General features: G+C 41.7%; 1 protein-coding gene across 1 annotated transcript in view; it reads right to left on the bottom strand.

Annotated features, from left to right (window-relative positions):
* Positions 1–20080, bottom strand: part of RTF2 (replication termination factor 2) — a 55776-nt gene extending 35696 nt beyond the window's left edge. Inside the window, exons 1-5 of the mRNA XM_081917226.1 lie at positions 19925–20080; positions 18517–18611; positions 18319–18412; positions 17012–17151; positions 15872–15950 (exon numbers count right to left, since the gene is read on the bottom strand). Coding sequence (XP_081773352.1) covers positions 15872–15950; positions 17012–17151; positions 18319–18412; positions 18517–18611; positions 19925–19993 — 477 coding nt within the window. The 5' untranslated portion in view covers positions 19994–20080. The remainder of the gene's footprint in view (positions 1–15871; positions 15951–17011; positions 17152–18318; positions 18413–18516; positions 18612–19924) is intronic.
* Positions 20081–20265: the final 185 nt, after the last annotated feature.

Here is a 20265-nt window from a genome sequence, read left to right on the forward strand (position 1 = left end):
TCTGTCGTTGTTTTGCTGCTTGTCCACTTTGTGACAGAATTGTTAACTTGTTTATTGGACTTTTTAATATGATTTTGTAATTTTTTGTGTATTATTTTTATTATTCTGTTCCCTACTCCGGGATTCAAAACATTCAATGAAGAGCAGGCTATAAATACTGTAAATAAATAATAAAGAGACAGAAACCTGTGCAAAAGTGTGCATTATGATAAGATGAAATAAATCTTCTTTTCAAAACAAAATGCTTAAGATTACATTCAAACCTGCTGCATAAGTCTTTGTGATTTCATTTCATTAGATGTACCTGCAACTAATTAATTAATTACATTTATTAATTTTATTTCTATTCCAAGGAGCTCAAGGTGGCAAACATGGTTGTCCCACTCTTCAGTTGATCCCCACCACCACCACTCTGGGCGTAGGTTAGGCTGAAAGGCAGTGACTGGCTCAAGGCTACCCAGTGGTCTCCCAGGTTCAACAATCTAACCACTACATCAGCAACAATAAATCTAAAGATGCTCACAGGTGAACTCTGCTCTGCAGAAGCCTTAACTGGGTCTTCATTTGTTTCCAACGTACATATCATTTTGTAACACATTGATCTTTAGGCTGAAACTAAGGGAGACACTGGAAATAGTACAGAAGCAAACTACATATGGTTCCATCAGACGTGTTTTGTTTTCCTGCCTCGAAATAGTTAAGTGTGTTGCGCTTCCTCAATACACTAGCATTTTACGCAGATCATAAACAAGTTACTTGGCTGGTGACCACTGGCAAGAAATGGCTTGTTTTGACTTTATATTCACAACAGCCTGGTGCACACATCACATTAAACCATCACATTAAATCATAGTTTACTTTAACTATGGTTCATTGCGACATGCAGACCAGGCCAATATGGGAATTGCTACGAAGTGGTTCCATCCCACATCGCAAAGAAAGTGTTTGCAAGTTGAAAAAACAGTTGGTTCTTCTCTCTCTTTCAAAATACTAATGGAGGGAGATGTTTCAACCATAGCCTAGTTAAACTGAGATAAAGGCTGTGTTTGTGTGTGTGTGTGTATTCAGCAAACTGGGGGGAGGGGGAAATGGAAAATTGTTAAGAGGGTGAGTCACTACATCCCTTCAGAGAGCCTAGCAACTGGTACAGCTTCTGAGCAAAGTACAATAATTAGATTAGATAGGAGAAGCGCTGTCCTCATCCAGAGCTTCCTTCCTTCTACTGATACGCATCAATGCTACTCATGCTTCAGTTGTTTTTCTGAACATGCATTTACAAAATGAATCCAAAGTCTGCCCCAGCCCTTGCCCTCTGCTTGCAGCCTAGCAACAACATTCATGTTTAGTATCACAGTGAGGTAGTGGTGCAAATAAGCAACAGAATATGTAGTTACAACAAACCAATTTAATAAACTTCTGCTTCTCAAATTATTTTGATGTATCAATAGGAACACATCGATTTGGGTTTTGGGCAGGCACTGCCAATGAGTTGTAGTGGCTATAGCTCAGCTTGGTGGGAGAGCACCTACTTTACATGGAGAAAGTTCCAGGTTCAATCATCAACAAGGTTCACTATAAGGCTGAGTGTATGGGGTGTTAGGGGAGGGGTACCACCTCTGCTGGGGGACATGCTGTGCGCTTTCTGGGGTAGCTTGTCCTCCTTTGGTCCCCATCCTGCACTCAGCTCTCACCTGTGGCTCCTAGAAGCTGTCAGCATGTGACAGTGGCCACACTCCAGAAACAGCTTTGGCTGGAGGGTAGCTGATGAGCCTCAAACCCTCAGTGGTGAGTTAGAGGCTTGCCCTGTGTGCAGATTGAGCAGATAAGACTAATAGTGGATTCAAGATCAAGAAGGCGGTTTCTGCATGTGCTGTAGATGGAAGTGAGGGATAGATGGGGCTCATCAACCTGGGAAGGTAGCCCATCTAGGAGAAGGAGAACTCTGATCCTAAACCTCTGCTGCCTTACGGGACATCTTTGGAAGAAGAAAAGGCTAAGGAGTATGGGTTGTATGTGGGGGGGTTTCACTCTGTTACTGTGTTCTGTTGCATGCCATATCGAGGACCAATCCATCAGAAGGTGGGTTCAAGCCTTCAAAATATAAATAATTACAATGTACAAGAACTGGAGCAGTCATTGAGGCTGAGGTGGTACTTGCAAAGATCTCATACGTGATAAAATGTTGTTGAACCACATCAAGAACGCAACCCAGCTGCCTGAAGGTGATGGAGGAAAAACGCATTCCAACAGGCAGTTCTGGTAAAGCAGGCTTAATACAGGTGATGGCTGCAGGCAATTTTTAGGGGCTGGAAAATAGGCCTTGCAGCTCCAGTAAGAATGCAAGCATTCCATGTGACATGGACTCTAGAGCTATGGCCCTAACATTGGGAATGATTGGGTTCAAGAGGCACAGCAACAGCTAGCTGGGGAATCTTAATCTTATGAGGTTGCAGTGATGAACACCAGCATGCCATTAAGGATGATGCATGGAGCCCAGGGACTGCACAATAGCAGAGCAGGCTGTTCCTCATGCAAAAGCCGAGAGAGAGAGAGAGAGAGAGAGAGAGAGAGAGAGAGAGAGAGAGAGAGAGAGAGAAAATGAATATAAAGAAAGAATGTGGATACTAACATTTAGCTGCTGAAACTATTCATCCTTTGTGAGAAAGGTAATCTTGTCCACAATATTTCTGAAAGCTACTTTATACCAACAGACTAGTCATCCATGTAGCCCAGTATTATCTATGCTGACTATCAGTGGCTCTTTGTTTTTTTCAGTCTTGCTTCCAGATATCCTTTTAAGCTAGACATGTTGAGGATAGAGCACAAGACCTTCTGCATACAAAACATCTTCTTCAACCATTAAGCTATCGCTCTTCCCCATCATACCATTCAGAACTATCTCACACACAAGCATTTTTAAAATACAATTCTACCATACAAACAGGAGACTAGAAAGGAGAATAAGGCTTCTGAAAACCATGGCAGCAAAGAAGAATCTGTTTGAAATGGTTTATCCCACCACTGCCTTATTCATCCCTGCTTAATACCGCAATCTCCCCTTTGTTCTTCAACACTGTCCTTGCAATTTCAACCTTCTTTTGTAAAAAAAATTCTCCAGATTAAAATACCTTGGTTCTTTGAAATCTGCATTTACAGTTGTCTAAAACAAATGAGCAACAGATCAGGAAAAAGAGAGAAGGGAGGAAGGGAAAGAAGATCAGATGTCCTTGATATGGTATCTTTTGGGCACACTACACATCTTCACACAAACCTCCCATAGCTATTGATCTCAGAGGTAGACAACTTGGTTGTCCTCCAGATCTGTTAGACTACAACTCTCGTTATTCCTGACCACTGGTCCTGCTAGCTAGGGCTAATTGAAGTTGGAGTCCACAACATATGGAGCCCAAAACATCGGCCACCCCTCATCTATACCTACACATGTTTCTAAAGTAACACAACTTCCTGGTTGCCACAGCTCCAGGCTTCTGCACACTTCTGTGAGAGTTCTAGAGAACCCAGAACTTACCTCCAAATAAGTATGTATATGATCAGATTGCTGCCTGGACAAGAATTTTGTGGCAATGCTCTTTATCATTTATATTTTAACACCATGGAACCCAATGTAGTGTACACATGGTTTTCAGACAGCTACCTATACAGGCACTGGCTCGACCCAGAGCTGCTTGCTCCAGCGAAGTGGTATTTTCATGTGTCTTCAGACTGTTCCCCATCTTTGTACACCCAGATGGAGAGCTGTATTTTGGAACTCACTACAGCCAGAGACTATGTAGGGATTCTGTTTGTTGTTAAAAAGAAAGCCATCAAATTCAATCCATGAACTATTATCCTTCTCCTGAAATAATGCTTAAAATCTTTCAGTTTATTTCACAGCAAGAGGACAACGGGTGCAGAACAGCTATCTGAACAAATAAAAGCTAGGTAACATGGACCTTCCTTCTCCTATTCAAGACAGGACACATTTTTGCCTTCACAGAAATCTTTATGCCATCCACCACTTCTCACAGCACTGTAGACTTAGTGACATTTTGAAAAATGCTTATTACTCTGCACAACAAGCAGCCAGAATCCCTTCAGGCTATCCTGGGAACATTCACCTCAAGGGACTTTTTCTGCATTATGCACTTTCCATGACTTTATAATTTCCATGGGACTGCACACTCACTGCTCCCATAAGCTGGATCTGCCATTGTACATTATAAAGCTGATGCGTCATACACCATGCCTGAAATTTTTCACATGTCAACAGTCCCAGCTGTAATGCTGTTAAGATTGCTTGTTTATTAGCCTGGGCCTTACTATATTTTGTTAAAGTGCTTAATAAGAAACTCAGAATAAACAGAATTTCTAAGGAAGAAGCTTGTTTCACTAAGGGCAGATAATGATTGAGTGAACTGGCTGCCTAGCAAAAGACTTATCTTCCAAGGCAGTTATTAAGCATGCATAGGATTGTTGGCAAGAATGGCACCCAATTAAAGTTAATTGATCATAAAAATAAAATAAAAAAATAAACCGCAATTAAGGATTGTTCTGATATTTTGTTTAAGCTAATCAAGAAAAGGTCATGATCTTATCTATAACAGATTCTCACCAACCCACACACTATCCCAATCATTTGAAAACATCTGCTCTACCTCTGACAGCTGAAGTTTCACCCCCCACACACTTTGAAGTTAGTCTTCTTAGCCATAAAGATAGAAATTTGCTTTAAAAAAGAAAAAGTGGAGATTCTCAGGATGCCAATTTTCACATCATGCCCTGCTCAGATTCTACACTTGGATAGAATCATGGAATGCAAACAGCACTATATTCAGATTTAGGATTTCAAATTATAATTGGAATTGGATGGGATCAAAAAGCCATCCCATAATACACCTACACAAAACCCACTGAGTCAGGACCATTTATCGTTCACAGACTACTTTGTTTACACAATCCAGTCTACATGGGGAGCATAGCTCAGTCGGTAAAGCATGAGTCTTCATCTCAATGTCATGGGTTCAAGCCCTACGTTGGGCAAAGGATTCTTGCACTGCAGGGGGTTGGACTAGATGACCCTTGTGGTCCCTTCCAGCTTTATGAGTCTATGGTTATTTCTATGAAGAGAACAGGCACTCCAGAGAACAACAATTGCAAAACAAAAGCTCTGCAAGGTGAAGGTGAATATTAGATCCCTTCTCAGATTTCTTCTGATTTCTAAATTTTCAGAGAACTTTAAAAAAAATTATAATTTGTCTCTTCATAGTATGAATGACTTACATTTCTCTAAATGTTGAAATATGCTATATGTTGCTTATGCAGCGCTCTTTGGGCTGTCCACCGCTCCTATATTTACACTGCATCCATAAAAAGAGCCCTGGCACTGCAGAGATGACGACAGCATACTTTAACCCCTGTCATCAACCAGGAAATTCAGGACCACTGGGAGGTTGTGCCCCTTGCCTCCTAGAAATAGCACCTTGGCAAACGGGAGACCAACATGGTCCCATTCATAAATAAAGGAGGAGCTGTGGTCCCCCACCCCCACCCCCCGTTCCTTGTCTGAAATAACATTTGGCATGAACTGCCAGTTGCCTAGGAATGAACCAAACGGAAGGACATTCTGGCACCTTTCTATCAACTAATGAAAAAAGAAACATCAATTTGTTTTTCAAGGGGAAGGTCACCCTGGCCCAAACCGGATAAAAATGCTCACCACTTTGATCTGGCCCCCAAGAACTGTTCTGCCTCCTCTACCTTTTCTCTCCACTCACTTTCCCTAGCATGCTTTGCCTTTTTAGTTTATACATCTGGTGGCAGGACCTTGTTTCTCTCTCTCAATATAAGCTGCTTTGGGAGACAATACCTGTTTTTAAGAATGGATAAAACTACAACTTGAATGAAGATTGTTCATTAAGATCTACATTGTGAGGCTATGATTGCCTACTACAGTGTTGCTAAGAGTTTCCTGCCAAAGAAGCCTTGTGTGTTGCAGAACATTCTGGGAAGTGTTCCGTGATACACTCCATTCACAGGGCAGTAGCAAGACTTGTTGGATCGCATCGTCACTTCACATAAACAAGGCATGCCCTAAGGCTGCACATTTTAAGGTATGACTGACAGCAGCGAGCAAGCTGTCATGTGGAAAAACCTCTTTCCACTCTTAATTCTTGTTAAGATTCTGAGAAACCCCAGGATTTCTTAGGAAATAGTGTAAAACTCCCTGGGTTATAGACCTAATATCCTGACTAACCTTTAGAATACAAGTTTAGACAGCTTCAAAAATACTACCAACTTTTTAAGCCAATGCTGTAGATCAGGCGTGGGAAGACTTTCGTCCTCCAGGTATTACTAAACTACAACTCCCATCCATACTTGCTAATGGTGTTGGGAGTTGTAGCAACTTTGGGATAGTCCCTACCATCTAGGTGATGGAGATTCTATAAAGGAAAAGTCACGGGGCGTGAAGTACCGAAACGACACAAGCTGGGTCAAGTGACTTAATCTAAGTGAGGAATGGAGTGCTGAGTGATCACAACAATGAACTTTAATCTAAATCCTGGTGTGTGTGCAAAGGAGGCAATGAATAAAACAAGAGCACTTAATTATCCTCTGTTGTATTAAGTAATGAAGTCTGTGGTGGATCCACAGTCACAACACCCACACTTAGCTGTCAAAAAAAGCCCATTTGTCGCTAGAATGTTGAGGGCAATGCAAAGGGTTGCTGCACATAAATTACATATGCCATATCAAAGAAATGTAGAATACTATATGTATTATTATTATTTCTTGCTTTGAACAAGTCTGTATTGGGTCTAGGTCACCTCTCAGCTTATACTTAAAGGAGGAGGAACACCTGGGGAATAAAGCTAATTGCTGCTTTAAATAAAAAACAAAACATTAACTACCAGAAACGTAGCAACCAACTCCCTTTGGCCTCATTTGTCATACCTCATCTTGCTTCTGTGGGTAATCTGTGGTCTGTTTTCAGTTTTAACAATAGAGCAGAAGAAACCGAGAAGGAATTTCAGATACTTTGGTGTATTGATGTCTGAATATGATACTGCTGTCCACATTCTTTTGGGCCAAATGTGCAGGTTGTTCTTTAAGGCCAATCAGGGGTGCGGGAACTACAAATCAGGGGCGCGGGAACTACAAATATTAAAGCCTTGAAAACAAAGGTACTGTATTTATTTGAAAATAAGAACTGGTTTTCAGTTGTTTCAAACAAGTATCACTGGAATATAGAATTTAAGTACAAATATATTTATTTGGACTCTGTGTTTTGATTCATGGTGCAGCCCTAAAGACAAGAGACAGGCAATCATTTCGGAATATTATCACTGCTATATTATCACTGTGACTACTGAAGGTTAAGCAGTTTGTGGATTAGCACTTAACTTTCTACAACATTCCTTAATTGTTCTTTTATTTCTGTGCCGTCTATGGCAGTGTTTTCAGGGAAGATTGGCAGATGAAATTGAGGAGACTCATTCATCCAACTATTACATGACTAGGCTTCTTGGATTGCTTTCAAAATTTCAGCCTCTACATATAAGCAAAAATTCATTCTAATCATGTCTATTTACAAGGAGCAAACACATACACAACACCTCCTTGATTCTACACTTATGAGAAACCAAAACTATCATTGCAATGAAATGTCAGAAACAACGTGAAAGATGCTATTATATACAAAACGTCGCTGCACATGGCAGGACAGATTATTAGCAAACACTGGATTAAAAATGTACTGGTTTAAAAAGCCATAACTGTTGGACAGTAATACAAACAGACAAACCCACCATTGCATTAAACCTTACCATTCGAACCTAAATATGGGACAATTACTCTTAAGCCTGATCGACAACACTCCTGTAACCCTCAGGACCATGTTGATGCCCTCCCATTGCAGCTCCCATTTCCCAGTAGGTCTGTGATCAGGAGACCACGAAATCCAGTTGTGGGCAGGCAACAGCAATACCTGCTAGTCCCAATGCTCAATAGGGATCTGTAAGTCTGTCACAGTCTATCCTGTGGCTGGAGCTGTAGAAACTATTCTAATCAGTTTTGGTGGTGGTAGGGAATCCTACAGAGGAACTACACTGTGTAACCTCCTGACCTCCAGTTTGTCTAGCATGTTTCTAGCCATCTGCCGACAAAAGGGGAGAGAGAGGCGCCTATGCCAGTCCACCTGGGACATAGGTGGTTCAGATACTTCATCTTGGCCAATTTTGGCAAGCTTTCTGACAGGTAGGACTAAGCACAGCATCTCAAAAAGGCTGCAGTGGATGGGACAGCTGCCTCAACCTGCCTCACTGGCCTGCCTGGAAAAAGTTTAGAGGCACTGAGCAAAAAAGGAAGATATGAAGCATGCCGAAGTATTAGATTACACTGGAATTCCCTTTACATCATGATTCACTGCTTACTATAAGCTGCTGTAAGTCGGAAAGAAAAGCTGAGTTTTTAAGAGTTTCTTAAAATAAAAAACAAACCAACCTAAAGCCAATTATATGCTGCTACTAACTTCCGTGAGGTTATACTGGCTTCAATTCAACCTTCTCAGCTCAGCAAGGTCATAGACGGGCCTGGAAGTATACACTTGGAAACTTTTGGGCACAGAAGTCTATGAGAGCTTGACTCCATGAGGGCTTCTTTCTTCGTAGCCGAGTAAGTAAGTAAGATTGTCTTCCATAAACACAGTTTTAACAATGAGTCCTTAAGTGACTGTGGAGGCCAATTCTGGAACCACATATCCTTCCACAGTGAGGACATTGGTTTCCGGGCAGGAGTTGATCACAGTGTGGATCTGCCAAGTGTGCCCTCCTCTTATCACATTTCTCCCTTGCATCCTGAGTTTGAGTGTCTTCAAAGCCCATGACGCCTTTGGTAAAGGCTGTTCTCCATTGATCAGAAAGAAAATGGTCTGGACTAGACCTTCAGAAATCTAGATCCCTGAGGTTGAGCTGATACTACCATGCCACAAAAGGGCTTATCATTCCCATATCATTTGAAGGCTATATTATGACCTCCTTAATGCTATTTGTTCTTTTGCCTTATCTCCTCCTGGCTTTATGGAGGTACAGTAAGTTACAAAAGGAACTAGGAGATAATCATTATCTAGCAGGAGACCTCAGTCTATCAGGCGGCCTTGAGGAAATTCTATTTTCTTAGCCTCCTTCCTATACTCTTTCCACCCCCAGCCCACATTCATCTGCAATGTGGGAATAATGCCAGTCTCCTTTACCAAACTGTAGGAAAGACTGCTGCAACAACAGTCCCCTCGTGAGCAGTAACAAGCCTCAGTTAACACCTCAATTTTAAAAGCCTTCACATTCCAGTGCTGGGAGAGGAACGTAGTTAACTGCCAATAAATCAGCCCAAGTCTACATAAAATTCAGGTTCCACAGAGCACCCTCAGTGACCAACTGCTAAACCTTGGGTGGTTTGCACCATGGTTGAAAGGTGAACATGCAGCATGTTGGTGTATGGGTGGGGCTAAAATTATAGCTGCTTTGCTGCTCCTCCAGCTGTGCTGCTGGGAACTAAGCAACCATTTGGCCTAGCACAGGAGTGATGCACCAGCACACTGCTTGGTCATCGTTAAGCTTAAACTTAACTGATTTAAAGTGAGGTGCAAATCAGACAGTTCTAAAAAAAACTTGTCAGTTTTAAGAATTCTTGAAGCATTAACATAACCTATGTAGGTGCATAACCTATGTAGCTCTGAAAATCCCAATTCAGAGAGAACTTACATATATCTAGTCCGTTTTATATCCCACATTTCTTGCAAGTAGCTCAAGATGTTTAGGTTTTCCCTCCTCCTCATGTTATGATTGTAACAACTTTGGGGAAGTAGGCAAGAGGTGACCATTTTGACAGGTGCGATACTAATCTTGCAAATTGAATAAATAAAATAAAATTTAAGATTGTGCTCTATTGTAACTGACGGCCACCTGTCATGTTTGACCTAGCGGAAATTCCTGCATTGCAGGCGGTTGGACTAGATGACTCTTGAGGTCCCTTCCAGCTCTACAATTCTATGATCCTGTGATATTGTTTTTATGATTTTTGTGAGCCACCATAGGAGGCATTGTAAACAGAGTCAGCAGGAAAATGTTTTCAAACTCACACTGGGACTTTGTGTCATGTGCATTAAGGAATTTTGGGAGGAACCTTCCCACACACAAAAATTTACCAGAAAATCCAAGAACCATTTTGATTGTGCTACATTTGATAAGATCTTGAAGAGGAGATGAATCTGGCCCTTGGATGTAGGGCACCAGATCTTGACTTTCCAGGAAAAGGCGTAGTCTTCAGATGAACTGACATGAAGATAAGAATGGCTATATGCACACACATGTAAATGCACACTGGTGTCCGATAAGAGAGACTGATTCCATCACAGACTGAGATTGAGAAGCTTTGGCAGACCTTCCCTTACTACTTAGCGCAACTACTCTCTCCCATACACAAAACCTAAGATAAAAGGAAGTATTAATGTTTCCAGAGGGTTTTGTTGTTGCTGCTGGTTACACTGGAAGAGAGTCAATTTAAAAACTCTTTGTATGGGTCACACCTCATGTGCATGAGTCATTGGGCAAAGCTAACTTTGTTGACCCCACTGTCCTTACTCATTTGAAAATATGCCTATCTGGGTTTAATTCGCAGGGGAAAGGTGAGAAGAAATCTTTGGCATCTTTAACCCCACATATGTGCACGTCTAGCTTCTATCCTGCAAACAAAACCAAAAAATAAATAAGTGGGATCTGCATTAAAACAGTGTAGTGTAAGGGTAGTCAACCTTCTTATACCTACAGCCCACTAATGCATTTTTCTTGATGGTAAAATTTCCTCACTACCCACCAGTGCTCGATGGAAGGAGGATTCAGATTGTGCTGTAGAACCCCTTACCATTCATCTAGAATCCTGAAACGCCCACTAGTGGGCGGTAGGGGCCAGGTTGACAACCCCTGGTGTAGTACACCAGTCAGCCATGCCTTCTTTTGAGATACTTCATTCCATTCACACATACACCCATATTTTCCACTCCCCCAATAATAAGTCAGTATTCCATGACTACCGAGTATGCTCAGTTCTAACAAGGATGTGTTTCCTCAGCTTAGGGGTCTTTCTACACCAACACTATTTTGTACTTCTGCAAACCTTGGGTTCCTCCTGAACCTGCTGAACCTCTTGGACATAAATAGTGCCATAAAGACCAGCACTTTAAGAGTTAACTATTAGTATATAGCATGAGTAAGCAAACAAAGGCTTGGGGGCCGGATCCAGCCCAATCACCTTCTAAATCCGGCCCATGGACAATCCAGGAATCAACGTGTTTTTACATGAGTAGAATGTGCCCTTTTATTTAAAACGCATCTCTGGGTTATTTGTGGGGCATAGGAATTCGTTCATTCCCCCCAAAAAATATAGTCCGCCCCCCCCCAGAAGGTCTGAGGGACAGTGGACTGGCCCCCTGCTGAAAAGGTTTGCTGACCCCTGGTATATAGGATGTGAATAAATCTAGTTAATCTGAATTTCCCTGAATTCCAAAATGGGTAAGGACCAGATGTGACTTGTAGACATTGGACTTATTTGCAGAGGACGAAGAATGAAAGGCTTGTTTTCAGAATTTATATCTCATCTTATCAGTGGCTATGAACAATAATATGGCACAATAAAACCATTATCCACGAAACAATAAAAATGCAGCAGAAAACAGCAGAAAAAGGAGGCCAACAGTAAAACAAGTGATAAAAAACTATGCTTAAGAGGGAGAACAAAGTCATTAAGTGCCATTAAAAGCTCAAAGAGAAAAGATAGCATTTGCCTGGCGCCTAAAAGGTACTAACCATGACACCAAGCGAACACGCCTTGGAAGAAAGCCTCACATTTTGGCCACAAAGGTTGTTAGTTGTCCACCTAGCCGGAGGAGGGTGGGCTCCAGAGAAAAGCCACTGAGAGATCTTTATCTAGTGCTGGATAGCAGTGGGCAGGTAGGTTTGAAAGGCTGGACTTGAAAGATTTGCAGGGTGAAGACATTAAACACACACATTTGCCATTTTAGGAAACTTTTTCAGGCACAATTTACATTCTTTTATCCTCAGTCATGGGGCTCATATATATAGCTGTGTTAAATATGACTCTTGCAAATCCAGTTTTCATTTAAAACAAACACTGATCAGAATTCGCAGTAGAAAGCCGAACTTCTACGAGTTATAAGATAACCACTGCACAAAGATTTATTGTTATGGGCAATATGCCCATTGTTATATAATACAACTATTGATGTTCCAACAGTCATTGCAGCTCATATTTCCTTTTCGATATCACTTAATAGTCAAGTGGGCTCCAACAGAAAGTAGCATAGCAAACTTGTTTAGGCCTGTTTTAATGTTATTTGGCTGCCATGAACAAGAAAGGGAACCAGCACAACTGGAACAGCCAGCTCTAAAAGGAATCAATACATCAATAGATCAGTTTCTATTGACTTTTCAATGTAGCAAGCCAAGAAAGCATCATTATACCAAAGTCCACAGTATTCTCTGTGGTAGGACTGAATCTGTCACTGCTGGCTTCATTTCGACATGCATAACAATGACTTTTTCACATTACTTTACAAAATCACAAAGTTGCAAGGAACAAAAGGTCATTAAATTGAACCCATGACTGCCATAAAAAAACACAACAGACCTCACCCTAGACCCACCTTCTCACTGACTGATCAAATAAGCTAGGGAAGTGGTTCCCAGTTAGGGGTCCGGGGACACCTGGGGATTTGCCAGGGACTCACTTAACTTGTTAATTGCACAGTGAAAGCCACAATGATGATCCACAGATCACCCAGCCTCTGCTCGTGACCAGGGCCTGCTTGCTAGCAGCGGTAAAAACATGTGAAAGTGTTGCTGGATTGCAAGTGAACTAGGACTGGGCAAAAACCTCTGATACAGTTTATTAGGGCTCTTGCAATTGGAGTGGCAGGGGATAGGGTTCACATGTTTATCATTTAAAAAAGGTAAGGGATCTCTTCCCCTTGCTCTCTACTTTTTAACTGAAAAGAACTTCTAATTGCTTTCAATGACTACCAAGCTTAGAGGACTCTCCCACTGCTTGTAGTAGGGTTTGCAGTGAATCTTGCTTTTGAGTTTGGGATTCATGTCTCACCCTGGAAGTCCAACAGCGGAAATAGCTAAGCAAATTGCCACTATGATTAGCACAACAGCTCACCCTTTGATGATTTAGTTTAGTGCTAGGGCACTGTCTGGAAATAGGCAATTTGTGATAGTATCACAAATTTTATGGTCTGTTTTTAAGTATACCTAAAATCCTTTGCTTATTAGGGGCCACCCCACATTTTCTTCAAAAAATTGCTTTGGCACAGGTAACTACCATAGAGTTATCAAAATTTTCAAAAGCAGGGGGTACATGGCTTGGCTTTTGAAAAATAGCGGGTACTCAGTAATAAGCTAATTGGGAACCCCTGAGCTAGGGACACCTTAGCACAGCAGTACCCAAGTGCAGCCACCAGGGGCTAAATACCGTATTTTTCCGTGTATAAGACTAAGTTTTCCCCCTAAAAAATAATGTCAAAAATTAGGGGGCATCTTATACACGGATACATCTCCCCCCATTTTCTTAAATATGAGTCCCCCAAAATAGGAGGCATCTTATAGACAGAAAAATACGGTAGCGTATACAGGCATCTAAGCTATGAAAGCACCTGCACACTGTTTACTGTTGTCATCATAAAAAGAGTCAACATACAAAATGGTGCCCATCGCACACGTTATGTAGCTGGCCAGCACTTGGTACATTTCTCCACTGGAGAAACTCGAAATGTGTCCACAGAGTACACAGCTCTACAAGCCTTGGGAAAGTGAGCAGTGCCACAAACCACATACATGGGCAAAACTCTCTAAGTACCACTAGCCAATCTTCTGCCCTGGGGAAAATTCATTCCAACTTGAAACATACTTATCTCATTTCGACTTTAGTCATGATTAAGTCAGAGACTGCTGCTTTATACAAAGTGAAATCACTGGTGCATTTAGCACCATACTGGTCTCTCTGATTTTTTTTTTTACTTAATGGCCTGCAGCTGAATTGCTATTTTAAAATATATAATCAATCATAGATGCATTTATGAAGAATATCTTACCCTGAAACTAGTGATTTGTGCATTTTTGCTGCCACAACCTCTGCTGAAAGACTACTCTGAATCTCACTACAGCTTCTTCAACTTTCAGTTTACTTTGAATCCTTAACTCACATTATCACAGGTATTACCACTGCAGTACATCTGTTTATAAAACTAAATTCTGACTTAAACCACGGTAGATGGCATAGTGGAGAATGGACACACAAGAAAAGGAGAAAGTGGAGAAAGGAAACACACGGAAAGCCTGCAGAAAATAAAAGACAAAAGTGTTCCACAGCAACCAACTAAATCAGTGTTCCGCAAGCTGTGGGTAGTGAGGGTGAAGTTCCTTAGGAGAGCGTGGAAGATTTGTAAAGAACTGCACATGTCTTATTAGTAATCTGTCCATGAACAATAAGAGTTTAGGGTTGCCAGTGGTGTTGGCCCTGGAGTAACTCAGAGGAGGGAGTGGGAGCCACATGTTATCTTAGGCTAGAAAAAAGATGCACTGAGAGAAGATGCAACGTGTGTATAGGAGATGGACAAGATGGGTTCCAAGGGCCACAGGATTCAACTGGCAACAGCAGCCTATGTAAGTAGTATGGAAACCACATAGGAAACAGCCAACAAAACAACTAGCTTTAGGGAAATTCAAGGACCTTTGGAATGAAGGAGGAAGCAAGTTCACAAATAGTCATTCTTAAAGAATGGCCTATTTAGATTCCTGCATTGGAGGGAGTTGGACCAAATGAAGAAGAAGAGGAGGAGGAGTTTGGATTTGATATCCTGCTTTATCACTACCCGAAAGAGTCTCAAAGCGGCTAACATTCTCCTTTCCCTTCCTCCCCCACAACAAACACTCTGTGAGGTGAGTGAGGCTGAGAGACTTCAAAGAAGTGTGACTAGCCCAAGGTCACCCAGCAGCTGCATGTGGAGGAGCGGAGATGCGAATCCGGTTCCCCAGATTACGAGTCTACCGCTCTTAACCACTACACCACACTGGCTCAGGGTCCCTTCTAACTCCACAATTCTTATGATAAACATAATCCTAAGAGACAAAAAGAAAAGACCAATTCTTAGCTCTGAGGAGACGGAGAAAATGAGATGTCAGTCTGGTGCACAGTAGAAGGATACACACTTGAATGACTTTCACCAGTCTACTGAAAACAGGACCCCAAAGTCCCCCTGGGTTAAGCAAATTGTGTCCTCTCTTTGAGTGCACATGTGCATGGAAGAGAAAACCAAGAGCTGCAAAGTAGACTCTAGTTATGTATGTTTATAACACTGCTTAAGTCAGCACTGGGGAGTATCTGGTTGTGGGGCTGATTAAGCCCACCAGGCCTTCTCAATTCGCCCACCAGGTCATTTAGGCAAAATCATACCCATCTGCCAGCTGCCTGATGTCATAAGACATCAGGTAAAGCACAGGTATAAGCTATGGTTTCAAACAGTGCTAAATTCAATGTTTCTTTGCAGCTGCAGGTTGTATTCTGCACTGTTTGAATGTAACACATTACCCTGTTGCATTGCTTTCAGCAGGGATCAGATACACTCCCTACCCACCTGCCAAAGTGGCCCCCAGAGAGCAGGGCACTTCTAGATCTGGCCCTCTGGACAATCCAGTTCCACAACCCTGGCTTAATTCAAAGTAATTTTGGGCTGGGATGCAGCACAAACATATACTAGAAAGCTGGGGGCGGGGGAGAGAGGAGAGAAAGGGACAAAGCTTACCTTGTGGCAAACTTCAGTTTTAATTTCTTTGAGAGCACGTTCAGAGAAGACACATCCACAGTTGCGTAGAAAGCAAAATCTTTGGCAAAGCAGAGAGAAAATGATGTTCAGAGGTTAAATACACAGGCAACAATGAAACTACAGACAGCTCTAACTAAGACTGCAATCCTATGCACACTTAACCGGGAGTAATTTCTGAGTAAGCATGTATAGATTTGCTGTAAGCAATGGGGTGTAAGATAATTGTGGCTAACTTGTATTAATTGTTTTAATGGGACCCAGGCTGCAGTTATATACACACTTAGTCTTATCACACTCAGTGGAACGTAACATTTCGAGCGTATATAGGATGAGCTGCACATCCGAACTAAATTTAGCTGGATCAAGGCCAGAATTTATAAGCAAAATTTTTCAAGTCATACAAGAATGCAAAAGAAAAGTGATAATAATAATAATAATCATCATCATCATCCATTTGTTACTGCCATTTGTCCCCAGCAGACAATTTAGCCTGTGTATCCCAAAACACCCCCATGTGGTTAACACAGGAAGTGCATATTAAGAAAAGGCCTCTGCAAAATCTTCATTCATTAACGTAGTAAGAACTATCCCATTTCAGTAAGCAAGCAATAAAAGCCAAACATGTGCTGTCACAGTACAGTACATATTTAGTTTTACAGATACTCAAATTTCATAGGCATTTCCATATTCTTCAATGACATTAACGCTGATAAAACGTACAATATGCAGGCCTTTAGAAGCTTCCCAACTTGACCTGAATAGGTTGTCCCTTGATACTCAAATAAGGTTTGATTTTTCTCATAGCAAACTATTTAATGTGTCTAGATTTTGGTCATTAATCCTGAAGGCTTATGTATACTCACTAGGAAGTAATTCCTAATGAGCACAGGGAGAGAGATACCTCTGAGTAAGCATGCACAATACTGGGGTGCATGTGACATATCTGCACATCATGCTCCTGTTCAGAGCCCCACAGGACAGCAGCAGACTGTGATTCCACTCCCACCTTCCTAAGTAGCATGCCCCATTGAAATCAGTGGCAGTTAGTTTCTTTGAAAACTTGCTTAACCATCTAAGAACAGTAATTTTTCTCCACCACACAGGATATTAAATACTTACCGATGCCTTCCGTTCATTTCCAACCCAACTATAGGGCAAATGAAACGTGCACTCTGGATGTCTTCATATTTATCCCCTTTTGTATTCCCCTTGTCACCAGTCCAAGCAGGATTGTCTGAGAGATTTAATTCTATGACGTTCTGAAAGGAAATAAAAGTCTCTTACACAAGTTTTTAAATGGAAGCAAGTTGAAGTGACCTCCTGAAATAATGCAGTTCTTCCCTTTATCATTCTATATTAATAAAACCATTTGCAAAACATTCAAGGTTAAATTCCTACTCCTGACTGAAGGTTTCTTTTAAAAAAAAGCAATGGAAATGAATTGCTTTTCTAGCCACAGATCTACTCAACTCTTACAAGCCTGGTTAATTTCTAAAATAGCAACTCACCTGATAGAGACAACAAGACATAGCAAGCAATTTTTAAATTATTGGTGCTTAGGCACTGCATACTGAGCTTTAATTGCCATTATTCCGTTGTTACTTTTTAACAATTTAATAGAACTATGTTAAGCATCAGAGATACCACAAAAGTGGGGCTTGCTCTCTCTCTCTCTCTGCCCAAATACATTTTAATGTAAGAGAGAGAAAAAGCAAAGAAGGAACTACAAGAGAAAACAAGGAGGTCAAGTCATGGGGTAATGCAGAAAGAATGAGGCTGAGAGTTGTTCTTAAACCACAGTAAAAACTAGGAATCCACAATTCCATTTGTCACAGCGAGTTCCTAATCCCCTTATGGAGAATATCATGAGCCTTAGGTCTTCCTTCTCTCCCAGGAGCAGTACTATGCTTCTGAGTTGCTTGGAGGGGCTCTGAAGCACAGTACAACTTGCAATGAACTCCGAGCAAGGCGCAGGGGGCACTTCAGAAGCATAATGCAAGGTTGGGGACAAGCGTCATAACATGGGAAGGGGCATGGTTCTGTGACCAGTATTTATCAAGGCCAGGAAAAATTTGTGGATGCTTCACAATATCCAAAAGGTTTTGAATATAATTTTAAGAAAGAAGAGGGAATTGCCTTGATAGACAAGGTCATTTTGAGTGCAAGGAATACTATGACAGAAGCAAGAGGAGACCAATAACCAGCATGCAAAAAAGGTATCAGAAGATGCAGCATATAAAGATTGCCCCATGGTTTTTTAAAAAATAGAAGCCTGCTAGAGAAAGTAAGAGCTTCAATGTTTCATTAAAATCAATAGGATTTGTATTAAGGAATTATACAAAATAAACTTTCTCTGAATTATGCCTAATAGTTGTAGGTTCTGATATCTAGAAAAGTTCAGACAGATTACAAGCATGTGAATTTACCTTAATACTCTTGATGTGGGATGCTGCTTCGACAAGGACTTTATCGGAAGATTTATCCAGCAAAAATTCAATGATTGCATCTTTGTTATATAGTCTGTAATAGAAAATATACTGTAAAACTCGGTAAACTTCATGACTGCAATTTATTCAGAAATTAATATTGTTTCACTGAAAAGGAGTTTAAAAATGTAATCCTACCTGCCAAGTTCACAAGCGACTATAGGCCTGCTCAACTTTTCTTGACTCAGAGTGCAGTAGTACCACTGGGCCACCAATTCTGCATTTTTGTCAACCTGAGGAATACATAAAATTATTAACATTTTGTGAAAGAAATTCTTAAAGAAAAAAACTTTACAGACATCTTCCATTATGCTTTCCCCTTCTATGCGAAACCCCCAAACACCAGTTTGAAATGAGTTGAAAGAGAGTTGGCAACGACAAAGATGATCAGAGCTTTCTAGGGGGTTTTAACTCAACATAAGCAACTGGAGAAATGCTTTGGGGCAATTTCATTTAAGAAAGAAAAGAAAAAGAAAACCCACTGGGAATGGAAGAAAATAACCCCAAATTATTTTCTTTGTTTAGTCAAAGGTTGCTACTCAGACAAAACAATTTCTGAATCTTCATTGTCTTTTAAGATTTTGTGTCAAACATTTGCTCACCAGCATTCTGCAGAGCAGTCAGAAAGCTCTCATGACAAACAGCCCAGCCTCAAGGAAGAACACAACCCCAAGAGAACACAACCCTCAGACAAAGGGGTAGAGAAGAAAAAAATGTGCCCCTCCAATTTCTTAAATGCTGACAGGGCCCTTTTCACTCAGTTCTGCCCCCATTTTACCTTCTATGATAATGTTCTATGATTCCTGTTCATGAGCATGTTAACATCTCACAACCCAAGTACGATCCTTCATGATGACAGCTGCATGAAGATCAGCAATACCATACTTAACATGTGGTTGCAGTGAAGTAATATGTAAAGTCAGGGGTGTCCCAAGAACTGCGATCTACTCCCACTATAAAAACACTGGCAGTGATCTACCCATTGAATTGACCAAAGTCATTGAGTTTTTTTGGGGTGTAAGACCCAAAGTTGTTAAGCTATTTTTTTTTGGGGGGGGGGGGAGAATAATCTAAATTGTTGAGCTTTTTGGGAGGGAGGAAGACCCACAGTTGATGAGCTTCTCATGTTGAATGTGCCAGCTTCTTTTTCTGTGTTTTTGAAAGCTAGAACGGAGGGCTGCTGCAAGTGCGGAATCTCCAGAACAGACCACATCTGTTACTGAGATGTGCAATAGAATAGTCAAAGGGAAGGGGAAAGCAGAAAGGTAAAACGAGGAGGGGTCTGGCGGGAAGCACACATCCTTAACAGCCGTTCAGAAAGAGGGATCACTCGTGCCAAAGGCGTTATGCTTTGTCCACCCACTCTTTTCCTTTGTTGGAAAGGTTTCCCAAAAGCGTAGCTACCTCACGGCAGCTTCTGAGGCTGGGACTACCCCGCCGTCTCCGAAAACCATCTTTCCCTTGGCCCCCCAAGGCCTCAACGCGCCCTCCGGCCCACCCTTCCTCTATCCCAGAGGACCAGAGCCAAGGCCTTTCCCGACCTCACCTTCTCGATCTTGCGGGGCCCTTTCACCAGCTCGTGCCTCTTGGGGATCGTCCCCCCGTCGCAACCCATCTCTCTCCCTCAGCTACTCCGCTGCCGAACTTCCGTGTTCCTCCAAAACAAAGGAGCTTCCGGTCGACGGAGGCCGTCCATTTCCGGCGCAGAACGGGAAAGGGGGAGGGCGAGGGGAGATGACGTAGACGGCCGGCGTTGCTAAGGGCAACCTGGCAACCAGCAATACACTTCATGGAATGCTTTCGGTGATTCGGCGCGGCTGTTTTATTTAGTGCAGCCGAAGCCATTGCAAAAAAGATAAAATGCGCGAAGCAGAATACAATAAAATG

Source organism: Podarcis melisellensis, assembly GCF_964234715.1.
Source record: "Podarcis melisellensis genome assembly, chromosome: 6".
Taxonomy (NCBI): Eukaryota; Metazoa; Chordata; class Lepidosauria; order Squamata; family Lacertidae; genus Podarcis; species Podarcis melisellensis.